At 34.1% G+C, this 19,573-nt stretch overlaps 2 protein-coding genes across 2 annotated transcripts; both read left to right on the top strand.

Moving 5' to 3' along the window:
* Positions 1-1,820: 1,820 nt before the first annotated feature.
* Positions 1,821-3,716, top strand: LOC149963300 (uncharacterized). Its single transcript, XM_090165910.1, has 6 exons — positions 1,821-1,871; positions 1,940-2,311; positions 2,410-2,845; positions 3,037-3,180; positions 3,253-3,522; positions 3,598-3,716. The coding sequence occupies exons 1-6, from the start codon at positions 1,821-1,823 to the stop codon at positions 3,714-3,716; spliced, it is 1,392 nt and encodes a 463-aa protein (XP_090022036.1).
* An 8,682-nt stretch (positions 3,717-12,398) lies between these two features.
* Positions 12,399-17,829, top strand: LOC149963299 (uncharacterized). The gene is made up of 5 exons (XM_090170550.1): positions 12,399-12,504; positions 13,197-13,255; positions 13,590-13,740; positions 14,720-14,788; positions 16,883-17,829. The coding sequence occupies exons 1-5, from the start codon at positions 12,468-12,470 to the stop codon at positions 17,476-17,478; spliced, it is 912 nt and encodes a 303-aa protein (XP_090026676.1). The 5' UTR covers positions 12,399-12,467; the 3' UTR covers positions 17,479-17,829.
* Positions 17,830-19,573: the final 1,744 nt, after the last annotated feature.

Here is a 19,573-nt window from a genome sequence, read left to right as displayed (position 1 = left end):
TTTTGTTTAAAGTTTACGGAGTAGTGTTTCTTACTTGTTGCGATGGATGAATGATTGGCATAGTTGAGTAACATTTACTTCCACTTTTGTTTACTTTTAGTTCAAACAAAGCTGGTCGTACAATATCTGAATCGTTTGTAGAATCCTCTGTATATGGATATCGATATGTATTTTTTTGCGTAGGACCTTGCTTACCAACGAAGTGCAAATTGCAAAGATAATGATGTTTCTTTAAATTGGTCACAGTTATTGTATCTCGGTTGATACTTGAAACCCATTTTTGGGTTAGTTCTAAATTAATATTATTTTTTCCTGGCTTTGGTACAGGATAAAAGATTATATTCTTGTGATATCTAGAATCACTTTTACATTTTTCATAGCAGCAATATTTCCCCATAATTAACCATGAACGTTTAAAAAGTTGAAAACCGTTACAGCTTATAACTCTCTCAGCCTAGCTGGAGAAAATAGCAGACTTCAATTTAATATTTTTTTCCGCCACTATGGCCCCTAAGTGATACTTAAAACGTAAGTCCGACCGAAATATTCATCCCCTCTAATTTCCCCCTGTCCCGAGGTTGGGTACATACCGCCCGTGCTAGAGGTATCGTATTTTCCCCTCCAGATAAGTTCTATTCTCCAAGGACCAAGAATATCGCTCCGGGGTGACCCGTTGCTCTTCTTTATATATATTTTAGACCTGAAGTTCCCCCTCTCTTGGACAAAAAACAGGATTCAAACATTCTTTTGACTTCCCCCTCGTAGCCCCTCTATTGTAGCGACTGTCGACCCTTTTCTCGGACTTCGCGGTTGTAAAGGATTATGTTCAGTGTTTTGTTTAGTGCCTACGACAGAAGAGATAATGCTTACTTTTACGCTTAAACTGCCAACCTATCTTTGTAGCGCGTAAGACGTTAGATTGAGATTCTTCGGTAAAACACGCACGATTCAATAGGTCTAGTTCAAATCGAGAAAAATAAATTTTAATGTGTTGGAAGACATTATAAATTTAAATAATAAACAAAAGTTTACAAATTTCACTGAAGTTAATTAATGTTTAATAAACAGAATTTCAAACTTAGCGATTACACTTAAAAACGTTTACGCAGGAAATAAGTTTTAATAAGTCATAATTACAACGTATTTAAAATAAATTTATATGCATAAAATATTTTACATCTCAAGTTTGTTATATTTGTAATTAATATTGTTTCCCATAACCTTTCAACAAATTCAAAGTCTTTTTTGCTTAATAATTCCGATTTCCCGCAGTTTTTACAAAATCCTAAGGATTTGTGTGTATTAGTCTCTCGTACAGTGTAGCCGATGCCAATGCCGCCGTGTCACGCATATCTCTTCAACGGTAAGGGCTAGAAGAGCCAATGATATCTTGTTCGAATGTACATACAGCGCCATTGATACCCTTTCATAATTTTTTGAAATGGAAGCCCAAGAAGTTGGGCATCTGCCCAATAGATCGATACACATATAAAACAGGGAAAGACACTTTTACAGGGGTAACGGACATGTTTGGCCGATTTAGTAAATACGCCAAGCGTTACTAGATGGCACTACCAGTCGAAAATTTAAAATTCTTTTTATTGGCTAAAAATCGCGAAAAAAACTTTGGTGTAACGGTCGTGTTTGACACTGCCAAATTTATTTCAGTTGAGAGTTTAACTTTATATTTTTATTTAAAAGATTGCTAAATATAAAGTTTAATAACCTTTTTCAATATATATATGTGAGTATCTTTTTAAAGGGTGCCTTTTTTACCTAGTGTACTCTTTATTAACTTATTTTTATGCAGTAACAAAACTATGGGAAAATGTTGTGTCCTGAATTGCAAGGAGAAAGGAGTATCAGCCAATGTAAAGACAATAACTTGTTCTCATTTTCTATGTTTATAAATTAAATGCATTCTAATTTATTAATTAAGGTATCATATCATAAAGTACCTTCCTACAATGACGAGCCAATGAGACAGCTATGGCTTAAGAGAAAAAGACGACGTGATTATATATATAATCCAGTTAGTTATATATACGTGTGCTCAAAACATTTCAAGGACTCAGATTTTACATCAGCTAGAGTTAATGGTCGAAGATACTTGAAAGAAAAGGCAATACCATCAAATTTTGATTGGAATTATGATATACCGGAACGCAACAACATTGCCAATGAAATCGTTGTTCAAGCAGTGGCTAACGAAGAAGAAAACAATACAAGACCAACTGGAAATAACATCCTTCTTGAACCTATAGCTGAAAATACCGAACTTCAAAATAATGAACAAAATCTGAAGAAGAAAGTAATAATTTGCTGGCAGAAAATAAAATTTTGAAAGGAAAAATTGAGATTTTACAGGAAACAAAAAATAACTTAATTATTGAGACAGCTGTTTTAAAGAACAATATACAAGAACTCAAGCAGAAATCGGTGAAGGACCTGCATGTCTCAGAATTCAAAATACGACAAATACAAAATGAATTAAGAGAAGAGAGAAAACATCGAATACTTCTTGAAGAAAAAATAAAAAAGATGAAACCTAGCTTAGACAATATAAAAGACAATGATAGTGACGTTCTTTTCTACACGGGTATCTCCACCTATAAGTTAATGGCCTTATTCAAAATGCTTGATCCTGGTCTAAATGGTGAAAATATTATTTTATGGAGGGGAACTGAAGCTAAGTGCGTTACAAAAGGATCTCCCGCTGGGAGGCCAAGAAAATTAAACGTTCACGACCAATTTTTAATGGTGTTGATGCGTATGAGATTAGGACTGTTTGGGAAAGACCTTGCACACCGATTTGGAGTTTCACCCAGTACCGAAAGCAACACATGTAATACATGGATAAACTTTATGTACATTCGGCTAGGTCAAATAAATATTTGGCCAACTAGAGAAAAAATTTACGCTACTATGCCTAATGAGTTTTGATCGACGCCACTGAGATCAAGGCGCAAGCATCATCATCCCTAGTGCTGCAGTCCTCGACTTACTCCAAATATAAGTCTTGTAATACTTGGAAAGGTCTCATTGGCATTAGCCCAAGTCGGTACGTTACTTTTGTATCGCAACTCTTCTCTGGGAACATATCTGACCAGGCTTTAACTCGAAGAAGCGGGTTTTTAAACCTAAATTTCTCTTCTTTGGATTCAGTTATGGCAGATAAAGGTAAATTTCCCGTTTTTTTTTAAATTACTGTAAGTCATCAACAAGGTATTTCAAAAGTCGTTTATATTTTAGGGTTTTTAATTGAACAGATGCTTGCAGAAATTAACGTTAAACTAAATATCCCTCCCTTCTTGCGTGACAAAGGGCAATTTACAAAGGCTGAGCTAGAAGAAACCCAGAAAATAGCAGCACTACGTATACAGGTTGAGAGAAGAATTGCAAGATTTCGTGGGTTTCATATATATGACCGTCCAATCCCACTCTGCCTAGTACCAGTCATAAATCAGTTATGGACTGTTACAGTGCTATTGACAAATTTTCAAACGCCTATCATTAAAAGAGGTGCGTTATCAGAAGTCAACAATGATATGGATTGTACTGGTGATAGCGACTTACTCCGTGAATTTGACTTTTAAGAAGAAGAACCTCCAGACTGGGAACTTAATGAGAGTTTTGTGGAAAATGATACCACAGATGTTTCTGATGCTGAAATTGAAAGTGAAATGGAACCTATTGATTCTCTGGGGTTATTATAAACCTCCTAATTTTTTTTTTAATGTGGGGAAAAACCCAATGATATATGAAAGATATTATTTCATAATAAATCATTTTATTGAGATCTTATTTTTAATGAATTACAAATAACCATGTTTAAAATGACTAGAACTGAGATACAAGTAACTCATAAAATAAATGGTAAATAGGAATCAAACACCAAATACATCAGGTACCCTTTCACAGTATGAATCACAGCTAATAATTTTAATTTGCTTTAAAATAATGACTTACTCAAAGGCCAACCGTTAAAAAAAGAACCAAACACCAGTGAATACCCATAATAAAATATCAAATGTAACTTTCAAAAGCCAGATTTAAAAAAAGTAATTACATTTCAAATATAGATTACTCTAATCTGTAACTTCAGTGAGTTTTTTTAACATATGGGTAAAGAAAAAATTGTTTAAAAGCGGTTCCATAGCCCTCCACTTTTCACCGTTAAATCGAATCCTAATAACGATTAATCCCGTTGGGAAGTAGGTAACGTAGTCACACCACATAAGGCCTGATAATCCCATTTGACCAGTTGCTTGATAATGGTGCGGGTGGTTTTCATTTAGATGGGGTTTTCCATTAATCATTTTTATATGGAAATCTGGTGTCAACGCTTCTTTAGGAGTGCAACTTTTAAGTGAATAAGGACTCTTAATTTCTAAAAGCCCTCGGGGGAACTCTTCTGTAGGGTCATAAACTAAGCCATCAGGTGATATACCTAGCCAACACTTTCTCGGGTCAATAATATACCCAGCTGATTTGACAATAATATTGTGTCCTAAAACTTTCATCTGTTGTTCGTACTTTTGCCTTGCCACTATTTCGAATGTTTTACCATATTTTATGGCTGCTTAGTGTTCAATATTTTTGGCGCTACTATATTCCTAACCCCCGCAGATGTCCATTCTTGATTTCGTCTTCTGCAGACAGTGTGAAAATTAGACGAGCTTAACCTAGTTGAGCGCGCAATTTTCCAAAATTCAGAGTCTGCTTGAGCCCTCGTTTTTTCTTCTAATTTCTTGGCAGCCTGGTGTGATATTTCATTTCTCTAACAATGATATAAAAGTTATAAAATGTAATTAAACCTACGAGGGATTCCCACTATCATATCATACCTTCATTATTACTAATTCAGAAGAATTAAATGCTAGCCCAGAGCAGGCCGTTGTCCAGGCAATAAGTCCATACCGTTCGGAGTGAGTGGGTATTTTAAACACTGGGTCAACATCGCTGCTCATAGACTGATAAGCATGCAGGGTGAGGTTGTGAATCGTATCAAATCCAAATTCATTAAGAGAAACTTGAAAACTCAATGCTGAGACTTTCGGTGCACCGCCAAGTTTTGTTTCCACCCACTTTGACAACTTTGGATCTGGAAGAAGTGCTGCCCAACCATCATCTTCCTTTAGATTTTCAATAAGTCTAGTTGTGGACTGAGCCAGAGCGTTTAGATCCCGATAGTCATTTGTAGATTTGTACATTCGGCACATAATTGGCTTTGAACTTCCACCTTCCTTTGGTGCACGGGAGTAAATGTCTATGACAGATAATGGCATAATTCTATCTCCTCTCGGTCGCCTCCACTGTTGTGGTAGGTCAGTGCATGAGAGCTCGATTGGTGGGACCTCCATATCGATCATTCTTAAATGAGACAGCAACCGAAGCAATGCTATTGAATAGTTGCATGTGCCATTACCTCCAGCCGCACATTCACAATATCCATCTATATTGTTTGGTCTTGAAATTTGCAAAGCAGCAACAACCATATGGGGCTTTTCATTTTTTTTGCAGCTACGAAAGCACCTTGTTTTGACAAATACAACATCTTCTTTTTTCCTAGAACAAAATGGTTATTAGCGAATACTTCTAAATATGAGTAAGTAATTAAACTTGCATCTTACTTATCTAGGTTAGTCATCGAACACGATGATTTCACATAACTTTCCACAAAATACTTTTTGTCAAAATGCTTTGAAGTGAAGTTTTTCTTGCTGTAATATTCCTTAATATCTTCCATTTTAATTTTTGGGACATGTTTTATACTACTAGAGTAGTTTGTTATGGGAAATATTAAACCCTTATTTAAAGCCGATTTAATATCCATTTGAGTAAACGTTTTCGCCTAATTACATTTAAAGAAAAACACAACGTGACCACGCGGCAGTGGATTAAGCAGACGACGTAAATTTTTGATTTGGTTAACTTCGCGCCAAAAAGGTTTGAGCTAGCGCCATCTATTATCAATAAAGCGCATTAAAATCGAGCCAAACATGGGATCCTTAAAATGTTGGTTTCCCTGCAAGCAGTTTGTGTATCGGTCTATTTACCGTTTTCGGTCGTTTGGCTTTGTGTGGTAGATATTTTGTTAAAAAATTAAGTCCGGTAACGTTAAAAAAATTATTGGATAGGTTAGGATTCAGCGGAATTATCCCTTCGGTTATATCAGTAAATATTAATATTAAGTATGGGTTTTTGGGGTAATTTAAGTGACCCCAATGTTCGTGGTTTTATATTTCCGCCTGAAAGTGGACATAACGTTCCTTAATTTAAGTCCGATTTTCATGAAAGTTATATTTTTGAATAACCTAGAGTTGCAAATACGTTCCTGAATTTTAATTCTAAGTAAGGCTTTTTGGACAGCGTATACGTACCCCCCTCAACTTCCAACATTGGAAATACGCGTGGTATTTTTCAAGGCCGTTCTAATATGACCCAAAGGAACCAATTGATAAGTGTTGCACTTATCGGAGTAATACGCGATACTTACAACGTATGACCAAAAGTAAAAAAGGTGTGACACTTATCGGAGCAGTACGCGATGCTTGCAACGTATGACCAGAAGTAACAAATAAGTGTGATCAGAAGTACAAAATAAGAGCTAGTGACACTTATCGCTATTTATTTATTTATTTATTTGGTTATAATCCGAACTACAAATTTTCAAAAATTTCACGTTCGATTTTTTGTAATCAGGGTGAATTTTTCGACATTTCGGCTATCGGTTTTTACGAATCATCCCCACTTTTTATGGTTTACCACTATCCATTATTTATTGACATCGTAATATATATACACTGTTATAATACCGCATCTGCATTGCTTTCCACATTTCTTCTTCTTTTTTGGTTCGCATTCATGTAATGTAAAGCCCTCTGCATATAAAGCTGATAAATCCGGCTTTAGAAACCAAAGTTTTCTTTATTTATCAAATTCGTTTCTACTGCAAAATAAAATTTAATCTTTGCATAAGAGCTGACCAGAATCTCACAAAATGTAAAAATTTGGCGTGAATACTTTCATATTGACTTTTAGAATCGACCTGTTTATAGTGTATTTATTTTTAAGAGTCATTTGTTTAAAGTAAATTAAATCTGCAACTCGAATCATTGAAGGACTAAGCCCTTGTCTGACTTTGTAATACTATAACCTCAATTTTCCAAGCATTTTTAATGTGTTGCTCTCACCGTAAAATTTTTAAATTTTCTCAAAAAATTAAATCACCGATGTAGTGTCCCGTTTTTCCATATAAAATAACTCAATTATAAGATTTGCGGTTGTGCTTGACTTTCCATTGCCTAGTTTTGAGCGTTTTCTTTGCTTTTTTTTTGGATTTCAATGTTAATTTTTTTTTTGTATATCTGTAAATATTTTGTGTATCGCATTTTTTTTCATCCAAATAACTCAAATTCCCGTATCACATTTAAAGTTGTAATTCGGTGCCATTTTTAATTGTGTAAAAATTGTTTCCGAACTATCGTTTTTTTATCAATTTTAAAAAAGGTTACGTAATGACCATTACAGTACTTATCAAATCATAAAGTGACTGAAATGTTGATGTAGCCCATTAGTTACGAATAAATCTCGATGAATATCAACTTAAGGTCTATTCACACGAGCCAACTTTTTGATCCAACTAGATGAGTCAACTTGAGTTGAGTCAACTAGTTGGTTCGTGTGAATAAAAGTTCGATGAGTTGATCCACCAAAAAAGTACGCGAGAAAAAAATGGATCACTGATCCATTTTTGCTGACTCAGCATTTTGATTTGAAAAGTTGGCTCGTGTGAAAAGGTCTTAACTCGATTGTTGTCTAAAATGTAAATCGGGGAGTTGAGTTTTTTGGCTTTCGGTTTTTTTCTCGTCCGTTCAGTTAGATGAAGCGTAGGGACGAAGATGGGACACTACGAAGGGTTGCTGGACCTAACAAAGGACAATTTAAACCGCGTTAATTATTGGGGAAATGAAAAATGACTATTTTAAAAGTGCTTAACTTATTTGGAGACTGCAAAAAGGGATGACCTTTTCGGTTAGGTTGAAAATTTCGATTGTTTATAGCAATGAGACAAGAGGGCCTTCATCTTTTTCAAGTTCGCCTTGACATGAGCTGTGGAAGAAAAACCGGAGTGGGAATGGAAGCCAGCTTCGGATAGGAGAGCGATCCACACCTGGACCCTAACAATAGGGATTAGGCTATTGTCCCACACCGTTCGTTTCCACAACTCGTTGACGTACAAAAATACAATAAAAAAAAACGTTTTTAAAGATATCATAAACTTCAGTTTACAATTTAAAAATATAAAATTAGTAATTATTAATTATATACAACTGAATTAAGATTTAATGGAAATTAAAATAAGCATTAAAAATTGTTTTTCGTTTAATAATCTACATCAGAATGCGGTTCTCGGCAAAGAGTTGCTAGTTCTCAGAATACACTAAACTAAATTAAATTTTTCAATTTTGACTTCGAAGTCAAATCGCGTAATTTAATCAAAGGTGAATGATAGAATATAATCACTAGTCTATAGGTGGTATTCAAGAGAAGATGGCGGCCATTGCTCTAAGGTAGATAGTTATGGGGAAGGGGGATGACACTAGCCTTCCATTACAGCGATGATGACGTCACGAGAATACATCCTATATAAATAAATATACAATCAAATAAATTATCAAAAAATAATAATTATTGTAATGAAATCTCGACTTCGAAATTCAAAGCGTGTAATTTTTCATCCTTTTATCAAAAGTTGATGGTTAATATATAATAAGAGATATACTGTACATACGTCTCGTACTAATTATTGTAAAATAAAATTTAAATAGAATTTGAAATGTCCATTTTGATTCAGAAGAAAAATAAGCTTATATTATATATCATAGAAAATTTACCACTAAGACATTCGAATTGAAATTCTAATAATTTTAGAAAAGTAATATAATCAAACCGGCGGTGGCGCCAAAATTAGTCGGACCACTCGACATTACCATTCCAAATATTCTTCAGTAATAAAAATTATGTATCAAATTCCCAACCAATAGTGTCTAGAAATATGCGTGTATAAGGATACTAGGATAAATTTTACAATTTATTGGAGTTTTATAGGGTTAAATTATTGAAATACACCAGTTTTCGATTACACATTGAAAGGGTCATAGTATAATGATCAAACAGATAAAAAAATAACTTTTTTCCCTATTAGATTAGTTTATGAAAAGTAGCCTCTTTCAACAATGAAACACTGGCTGAAATAACAACGTTTTGCGAGAGTAGTACGAATGTCTTAGAGCTCACTGAAAAGGTGGGCTGAAACGGATAGCTATTCCCTATATGAAATACAGCAAACGAGAGTCAGTGACGATAAGCTAAGCCGAGAGGAGAGTAGTTTTGACGGACAAGCGCGGCTAATCGGGTTCGGCGAAAAAGGGATCCGAGTTTTAGGGGGAGGAAAAAAGATTTTTCCTGCCTATTAACTTTACTACCAAATCCTCCGTGGGGCTTCTATAGTACTACTATTCACCACGTGAAATAAAAATTCCCCTTCGAAAACCTTCAACCTGCCATCTACACATATTTTTTTCTTTATTTCTCTTTAGTTTGGGAAACTACCACAAGGTAGCGACCGCGTGCAGATGGCAGTAAAGGAAAACGTACCAAATTCGAATAATTTAAAAAATTAGTTTAGTTACCAAAATATAATATATTTTTTAAATTTTTGTTTTGCATTCGATCAAATAAGGTTAAACTTACGAAACGTATGAATCTAAAAGATTTTCCTTGTACCGAAGTATATTAAAAATGATGACGAGATATGTTAAATATTGCTGAATTTTGTAACCATATAAAAAATTAAATAAGCCCTCGATTAAAATTCGCTTCACACAAATTTTAAAACGAAACTTCCAGAGAAATTTAAAACCTTTCACAAAGCCATACAGTGAACGGTTTTCTAGAATAACAGGCACAAAGTTGATATGTATCAGCATTATTATTGAAGTTTAATGCTCATTATTTTACTGTATATTTAAGATAGCTGATTATTTCTTTTTACATTTGAGAGAAAACATGTTTGTCACATTGTACCGTAAATTTGAGACTGATACCTATTTTTAAAGTATTTAAATAGTTTACCTAAATACTTATCATTTTAGGTACTTTTTCAAATTGAATTAAAAATTAACTAAACGATGAAATACAATTTCCTTCGCACACTTTATAGTTTTAACTTTGCTAAAAACGATACAAGAAACCGCGTGAAGTACGATTTAACCATTTACGAGGTAAACGGTGTTTTGTGTGAGCGTGTATGGGCATTTCAGCCATATTTAAGTACCATTATCTTAATAACTATTAACTATATAAAAATTTTGATCGCAGGTTTTTTAGAACAAAACCTCGTTATTACAAAACCGAAGAGTGCTTAACAATTAGAGCTATAGAACTCTAGATAAACAGGCGCAAACAAGTCACGTTTTTAAAAATTTCACAATGCTTCCCCTTAAGTGGTCGGTTTGATTTTTAGAGCGGCATCTTACAGGATTTTGAACTCCGTTAATTAATTTTCTGAGAGATTTTTAGTTTTTCCATATTCAAATCTTCTTTTGGTATTAACAAGAAGCTAGCGTTTCTTCTTCAGGTACCTAATTGAATTGTTCTTTGAAATTGAAAAGTGATGCTCAAAATCTAACAATTAACGTATTGGCCAATATTCTTATTCCCCACTTCGTCGCTTGAATTAGCTAGTTCGTTGTTTGGGTAGAACCAAACTTCTCCGTTGAGTTGCATTAGCGCTACTAAATCATCATTGTCATGGGCATGAGGGCCATTGGGATATTTTTAAATATGTGGAAGTTGCTCTTATAAAGTGGGGAACTGGAACAAAGCTTTACTTCTCTGTAATTTTGAAACCCTAATGCTAACACTAACAGATTCATTCCTTTTCTGTTTGTTACATTCAAAACAAAACGTGCTTTAAAAGTTCTTTAACGATTGCAATACGCAATCCATTATCTTTAATTCGTCGATTAAAACTCGATTCGCCATATATTTTAATTACTATTGAATTAATATACATCTTTATGTGAACAGTTCATTGCAAATTACATTGAAATTATTCACAATTATTGCATGGTGGTCGCTATACAGCAGACATCTTTTACGCATGGGCTTCCGTTGAAATCCAACGTTAAGATAATAATATCAAAAGTCTAAATTTCACTATAAATTGCATTGGACTGCTCACATATAGGGCACGCTGGATGTATATTAGTCTAACTGATATCGGCAGATTTTCGAGAAAAGCCAGAGTTCCTACACAATACTGATGAGCCCCAAAAGGGCATAAACGGTCTACTGTTGGAATCTCTGACTGAAATTTACTTTTGATACTATTGAATTTAATGCACTAACTATAGTGACTACATACATTATCCATTATCGAAAGCCCTAAGCCTTGGATAGTCACTTTTCACCACGGACGCCGCTCCGCGAAAACCGAACTTGAACCTCCTAACGCGGGCCGGCATCGAAAGTTATGACGTATATTTGATCACTGCAAACCGTTATGTCATTTACGTCATTTCCGTTATACAAGGTGTCATTTAACAATTTACCTTTTTGGCACGATTACGGTAATTATGTTACTTGTGATAGTACCCAACAAATGTAGGATAGTAGTAGGATTAAATAAGATCTCAGTATAATATACTGCCAATATAAATTCACCCCTCAAATTTCCGCCGGGTGTGCAATGTGTGTATTTGTTCCCCCTTTTCAAATTGCATCTCTTTTTTTAAATCGCATATCAATTTACAAATTTTCAAATACATTTGCATTATCGCCAAAATTTGGGTAAAAGGGGAAACACGAAAGTTATGAGTAAGATAAATACCTAAACAAAGCAATTTCGTCCATTTTAGTTATTGCGGGGTAAAGCAAAGTACACAAGTATAAACACAGAACAATGTGATCAAATGAATTTTAGTTATTTTTCGGCGCTTGGGGCTCCCCCGCGTTTTTTATTTTTAACCTTACCAAATATTATCCTCTAACTGATGCGCACGCTAATATTGTTCTGGTTTTAATACTATAAGTGTATCTTCAATACTTGGCAACACTGCCGGTAAGGCATTCAAAGTTCTCACGTAACTTTGTAATAAGACATTCTAAAATAACAGTCAAGAAACACACGTCGCACTGTTACTTTGATATATATCATGGATTATTAAAACATATGTTATTTCACGTAACGTAGCTTTGGCGTTGAGCCAGGACATTTATTCTTGGGACAATGCACGAAATGTGAAAAAGAAATACTGAAGCCTTTCGAATTTCTACGGATCATAAATAAGTTAGTTTATTATCATATTCAGTTAAGAGATATAATTTTGTTCATCTCCAATTTTCGATCTGTGAATTACTAGTCCACAAGCGCCCCTTGCCAGAAGACGTCCAACAACATGATTCCCAGATCAGCAAAACAAACGTACTTCTTTGGTAAGTATAAGTGTACACCGAAGTATTTAAAGTTCTATTAAGTAAGAAGTATCCATCTGCATATTATGCTAGTTATGAGTGGTTATCACTTTTCAATGGCAGCAAGAGTAGCCGGGTTAGAGGCCAGCTTGTGGCACGGGGTGAAAACTCGAAACCACTACTTCCGCGTAGAGATTGCAGGTTCTCTCTTCACAGGTTAGAGGGGTTTGGCACCGAGTTCTTCAGTTTCCCCTTTCAATAAAACTTGTAGAGGTTAAAGATAATATTGAATGTTGGGATGCTGTTGAATGACTGGCATGAAAAGCTGGCCACCACCCTCGTACGCATTGTAACTCGGCTTCATGGAATGATAATTTAGGCCTAGCCAGTCTGCGGAAGGGAAATAACGTCATAACATTTGCTAATATTGTCCAAACAGCTACTCTGCGACTTCCTCGTGTAAGCTGATTTACCACACTATAACTGCAATCGGCAATTTTGCTTTGTCGAAACATTTATTCTATCTCCTGAATAAATTGAAAAAATTTTGACTGAAATGTTATTTATTAAATTTGGCGGAGTGCAGTTTACTTGGTACAAATACATGCCTTGAGCCCGCCGGCTACAATGTACCCTTGTACCTCTTCTATTCCGTCACCACTAGGGCTAGCTATTTTTTTATTTATTTGAAAACATTGCAATTTATTTCTTAGGTTTAATGGTTTTGTGCGCTTTGCAAAAGTACGATTCAAGGATCCTATGCCAACCGGAAGTAGGTTTAAATTTTGATCAAATTTATAGTTTAGGGTTTTAAATTCCTTTTAGGAAGCAATTTTTTTTAATAAACCCCGAAGTGATTTGATTCATTTTCTATTAATATAATTGCTTTAAAATGTTTGACCTTTAAAAATCATGTTTTCATCGATTTTTGGGTAATTTATTCTCACCAATTGTTTACCTTAATCAAACCCCAATCACAAAACCAGTATAATTTTAAAAATTACACATTTTAATTTTTTTCTCTTTCAATGAGCACAATCTCTATCTTGCATTCTCGCGATTTGCACCAGGTGGCACATAAAGTTTTTGTTTAAATTTTATAATAGAACCTCTCCTGCATCGAAACTTACACTAAATTCTTCAACGACATTAAAAAACATGATGATTTAACCAAACTTATTGAAAAAGATCCTGAAAAAGAACTCTTAACATTGAATTCTCAATCTTCGCAGATTAAACAGAAACCTTACCTGTCTGGTAAGTCACATTTTTTCAATTAAATATTAAAAGTTATTTGTCCCGCCTACAAATGCAAGTATAAACTAAATACAAAAATTGCCTGCTAACAGGCGTTAATAGTTGTTTTATTAACTAAACTAGTGCTTCTGTTAAACACAAAGGTGAAATTAGTTGTTTGCTCCATAACGGCCTTTAGTTTAATCATGGCAGTAGACCGATACAATTTAGACGAACGGAGAAGCTCTTTTCACAGGGGTAACGCCATCCGACACCAATGTTTTAAATACCAGATGGCACCAGTTCAATGTAAAATAATATAAAACCACAAATCGTTTGGTGTTTCTCCTACGTGTGAATAGCTTTTTACCAAAAACTAATTTGCGCGAGGAAGAACCTAGGACTGCAGCTTATAGTTCCGGTGTAACGCTGCTATACTGATGTCCCGCCCCATTTCAGGCTCATGATTTTAGCTCTACCGCGCCACAACTGGAATGAATGATATTAAATTGTTATGTATTGTATTACATTATATATATATACGTTATGTTTTGCAGTATTTATATATAACTTATTATTTGCATTTCATTCCTAGTATTTTGTGTTTTTCTTATAGATTTTGTATTTTATTTTATTTTAATAATTAAACATTAGTAATATAAAAGGGAACTCATTTAAGATTTAACATTATAGTTATAGTATTTTTCAGAAGAATATTTAGAAGTAGTTAGCAAATGGGAAAATTTGTGAAAGTTTCCATAATAAATGCTTTCGATTTCGTGACTGAATCTTAGAAAAGTAAATAGAAATTGATAGATCTACAACTAAATGAAAAATGAACCGGTTCCAAGTTTCGAATTTTCCCTAAAGTAAATCGGTTCTAGTTTTTACATAAGACATCACAATATAGGGCATTTGAAGTGGGCTTTTGTTGTAAAACCAATTGTAGTATACCAAATTTTTTTTAGCTTAAAAAATGTCGCTTTATTATTTCATTTAGATTCGGCTATTGGTCGTAAATTAAAAAACGCCAATCGTTTGTCGAAATTAATCAGACAGAAGAGGTCAAGTAAGTTAATCGAATTTTTGATTGAAACAAATATAAATATAAATTTTAGTTAAGTTAGTAATATGAATAGCAATAGCGCTTAAAACCAAGTGTTTTTCATAAAAGGTTTGGCTGCAATCACCTCTAAAACTTCAAAGTATTTATGAAAATATATACAAATAGTTCATTTTGATTCTAATTCAAAGCAATTTTAATTATCAAATAAATTAAATTAATATTAATCTATATTTTTAGTTTTCGTTACCGTTACACCAAAACTATTTAACAATTTATCACGAAAAAGACGCTTTAAAATGCTAAAATTTCATAAAAATAAAAAGTCGATTAAAATAATAATATTTTCAAAAAATTAAATTAATAAACAATAAAAAAAATGAACAGCCCTGCACTGGGTTTTAAAATTATTTATATTACATTAGAATTCACTATTGCACACTCAAATTTCATAATTGTTTTCATAAAATCAAGTCGTGCCTAATGACACTTTATGTCAACTGTATCGGATGAACATTAATTAAATGTGAAATACCAAAAGGCATTTTGGTATCAAAATATCGATATAAATTTATAATTTCCGAGTTCACATAGGCTAGGTCCCGCGATTCCCAATTTTTAATGGCCAAAAATTCAGTCGCAAACTTTAGTATATTTTCCAGCAAAAACTTAAGTAAAATAACCTTACTTAAATCCAATCATTACCTAACCTAAATTTACAAAAACATAGCGAATTTCATAGACCAATGAATTGGGAATTATTACTTAACGTGACGTAGAATCTTGCTAATGCTCTTTTACGTTATTACCAATTTTTGTGAAATGCCAACTGTCTGAGAGTACCTCACGGTTGCAAAGATTTAATTAAAATGCCTACGTACTTTTGTATACAAATAATTAACATAAAATATCCGAAATGGTCTTCATTATTATATTGTTTTTCGTAATAAAATATAGTATATATAGCCATCAATCGATTGTTTTTAAGAACTTCGTTTTAAATTCCTGCCATTTTTCGCTTGTGCTGAACTCACTTAACCGTTGAGTAACTTCTAAACCAGAAATGCCAAAATCCTTAGAGTAAGAACCCGAAATCTTAAGACCTTTTCACACGAGCCAATTTTTCAAATCAAAATGCTGAGTCAGCAAAAATTGATCAGTGATCCATTTTTTTTCTCGCGTACTTTTTTGGTGGATCACCTCATCGAACTTTTATTCACACGAACCAACTAGTTGACTCAACTCGATCAAGTTGACTCATCTAGTTGGGTCAAAAAGTTAGCTCGTGTGAAAAGGCCTTTAGTTTACACAACGGTGAGTTTGTTGAGTATTACTGAAAGCAGCCCGAAACTCATTTGATGCTCATTTAGAAAGGGGGGATTTTTTTCAATTTCAATTTAAATTTATTTTAATCTAGGTGTATTTTTATACATTTTTGTTATTAGGGGTCAATAAATCTTGCGATAGTTAACAGTAAATAAAATGAGGATATTTTTTACTAATTACAAACAATGGTAAGATAGGTTGCATTTAAAACGTAATACATTCAGTTTTAATAAAAGAAGAATGGTGTTAATATAATTACGGAAGTGAGCGAAATTGTAATTATTACTTATTGTACTAGTTGTTGAGGTTCACGGTAATAGTAAGTGTAAGAAGCTGTTGGCTCGCGTGCCATGTGAGGCTTACCACCACCCTTCTACACATTGTTACTAAGCCACTTAATTTAAAGGCATAAAACGTCGTCCAAGAGCGTAGATCTACAGTATCAGGTGTATCTTGACTTGATTCAGTCTTGATGCATTTCGCCCTTTTGTATTGCCTTATTAATAGATTATCTATGGATTTTGGTATACGGGTGTAATCATGATCGATAATTGGTCACTTGTTCCCAAAGTGTGTACATTCCATTAGCAAAGTAGCACTTAAAGTCACTAGCTGGCTTGGGTGTAACGTCGTGCCTCGGTTTTAGCCTAGCTTATTATTATTAGCATTATTATTAAAGAAGATATTCATGTTTCGTAATTGGATAAATAATAATTATTATTATTGTTTTTGCAATATGTAAATGCGCCAAAAGTAATGTGTTATTTTTTCTAGGGAGTGGCTACGGTGGTTGCGAAGGATGCCGGAGCCCTTCAAAGCCTTACTTTCCGAATCCTGTACCGCTACCTCCCTATCCTAACCCTTCTGGTGGATTTGGTGAACGTGGACCTCCCAGTTGTGGAAATAAGCTAACTTCCGAGAATAATCCTTCAGGTTGTGGTAGCGGTGGTTCCAATAACCCTTCAAAGCCTTACTATCCCAATCCTTTGCTGGCACCTCGCTCCCCTAAACCGTCTGGTGGATGTGGTCAGCTTGGACCTCCCGCCAGTCCTCCAGGGTGTGGAAATAAGCCAACTCCAAAGAATAATCCTTCGGGTTGTGGTAGCGGTGGTTCTAATAACCCTTCAAAGCCTTACTATCCCAATCCTTTGCCGGCACCTCGCTCCCCTAAACCTTCTGGTGGATGTGGTCAACGTGTACCTCTCGCCGGTCCTCCAAGGTGTGGAAAGAAGCCTACTCCCACGAATAATACTTCAGGTTGTGGTAGCAGTGGTTCCAATAACCCTTCACACCCTAAACCTTCTGGTGGATGTAGGGAAAGTGGACCTTCCGCTAGTCCTTCATACCCTAATCCTTGGCCCTGGTCTTAGTGATCTAAGTCTTCGCTCTTGTTTCAGTACCTTCAACTATCCCTCTCGTCTAACAACCCTTAACCTGGCCCTCGCCTGTCTACTCTATACCTTCCGCGGCGACTATCTACCCTAAACCATGGCTTTTGTCTCACTACCCTAAACCTTCGCCCACGATTGACTACCTTATCTATGCTAAACTTTCTGCCGAATGTGCTGAAAATGGATCCTTGTAAGTCTCGTCTTCTCGACAGTAGAACAAAACCGACTTATATTGATATAGTGAAGTATTGAAAACTAGATTGGCACTTTTTAAAATTATCTTAATGATTGTATACATATTTCACAAGTAAAATAAACGTTTTTTTCTCATTTGTATCATAATAATTTGTAACTTGTCCCAGAAGTCGGTGGAAATTTCATCGATGTTCTTAAGGAATTGTGATTAAATTTTTTAAATTATTTTTTAAAGTTTGGCTAAGAAAAATATTACATACGATTGATAAAATAAGATCTGAAAATTCCAAAATGGCACGGTGCGCATTTCCTTCAGAAAATAAATCATCTTTGTAGATCGTTTGTTAGCCACTATTAAAGAAAAGCAGGCGCTGTATTGTAAACTGTTACACCCAGTTCCCAGGTTGCAAAGACAACGTTAAAATTTGGTAAAGATTTCTGGTTTTTTTACTCACCCTTGTTTAACGTTAATATTTAATGAAAATATTCACTAGTTTTCATATGTGAAATTAAGTATAAATATTCACTGAAAATTAACTGCATTTTCACTTATGTTATCAAGGGTTGATTTTAAGTAAGAAATCCGTGTTTTAATTTCATTTTGTTTTCAACTATTTTTTATTTATATTTATTTTAATAACAAAATAATATTATACGTGTTATTAAAAATATATATTAATTCTGATGGAAAATTTTCACTTTCCAAATTCTATCCATGACAAATTCTTTTATCAACTTATTTTCAGCCCTTATATTTTAAAACTATTTATAATTTTAACCCTAAATTACCTACACCATTGTGGCTTTTATAACTCCTTGTCGCGATTTTGTTTTCTAAGGCATATTTTGAACCACGGCCCCTTCACGCGTGCACTCTGCTCGTGACGGTATCGGTTTTGGCAAAGAATTCACTCTCCTATTTTCGCGACAGTGATAAATCCCGGCTAAAGGTGCTTGTAGAATATGTAAAAATTCAAAAATTACATTTTTACACGTAATTCAGTGGGGATCGCGCTTTCGGGAGAAAACGTCTGTATAAAGTCTGTACTACCGCTCGAAGTGTGCAAATTTCTGAGTACGCTTTTCTCTTTAAGATTCCCGGAAGATTGTTCGTTATAGTATAATTTAACTATAAACAGCTTACAGTGCAAATTGGGGGAAAACTACTATAGTAGCATATTGTAAGCTTTTCCTAGCTGAGTGTGTCATATGTCGAAACGAAATATAGCTTACTAAAAGACTACCCCAATATTTTAAATTTCTTTAAGTATTTGCAATTCTTGTTCATACTATTACATACATTTCGATATTATGTCACTAATGATCGTACTTAAGATCTTACATTTGCACCCGCTCTACTATATCAGTAAAACGAAAACATATAATGAATGGCAAATACCTTCATTAGTAAATACTACTTTTTCCGTAGAATTATATTGTTCCCAATTTAAAAATGTCTTACTTAAAAAAACATACTTTTTCTAAAAGTAAAGAATATACATCAATTAAATTAATTAAACATCTTAATCCTTTAAAGAAAATATAATGACCACATTTGCCATTATCTCCTAAATGAACTACGGCAGCTTTTGTTTTAAAACTTATGTTATTAATTTTCACTTTGTCAGCAACGAATCCTTTAATTGGAGTGTCAATTTTAAACCATTCAGCACTTCTGTAAAAAATCTTGATTTAAGAAGGGTACTTACTAGAGGAATGTAAAAATATGCGACGTTCTTTCGATTCATTTGGACACTGCGAATTGTTTGAGAATAAATGCGTTCAATGGTCCAATAAATCTTTAAATATTAAATTGGATCTATCGGCAAGTTCATACACATAACAATATTCGGGGACGTGGTTAAGAACTACGCCTTGA

This window comes from Leiobunum rupestre, chromosome 1 (assembly GCF_980474605.1).
Source record: "Leiobunum rupestre chromosome 1, qqLeiRupe1.1.hap1, whole genome shotgun sequence".
In the NCBI taxonomy this organism is placed as follows: domain Eukaryota; kingdom Metazoa; phylum Arthropoda; class Arachnida; order Opiliones; family Sclerosomatidae; genus Leiobunum; species Leiobunum rupestre.
Note: the sequence above shows the minus strand (reverse complement) of the source record. Positions and strands in the feature narration are given on the sequence as shown.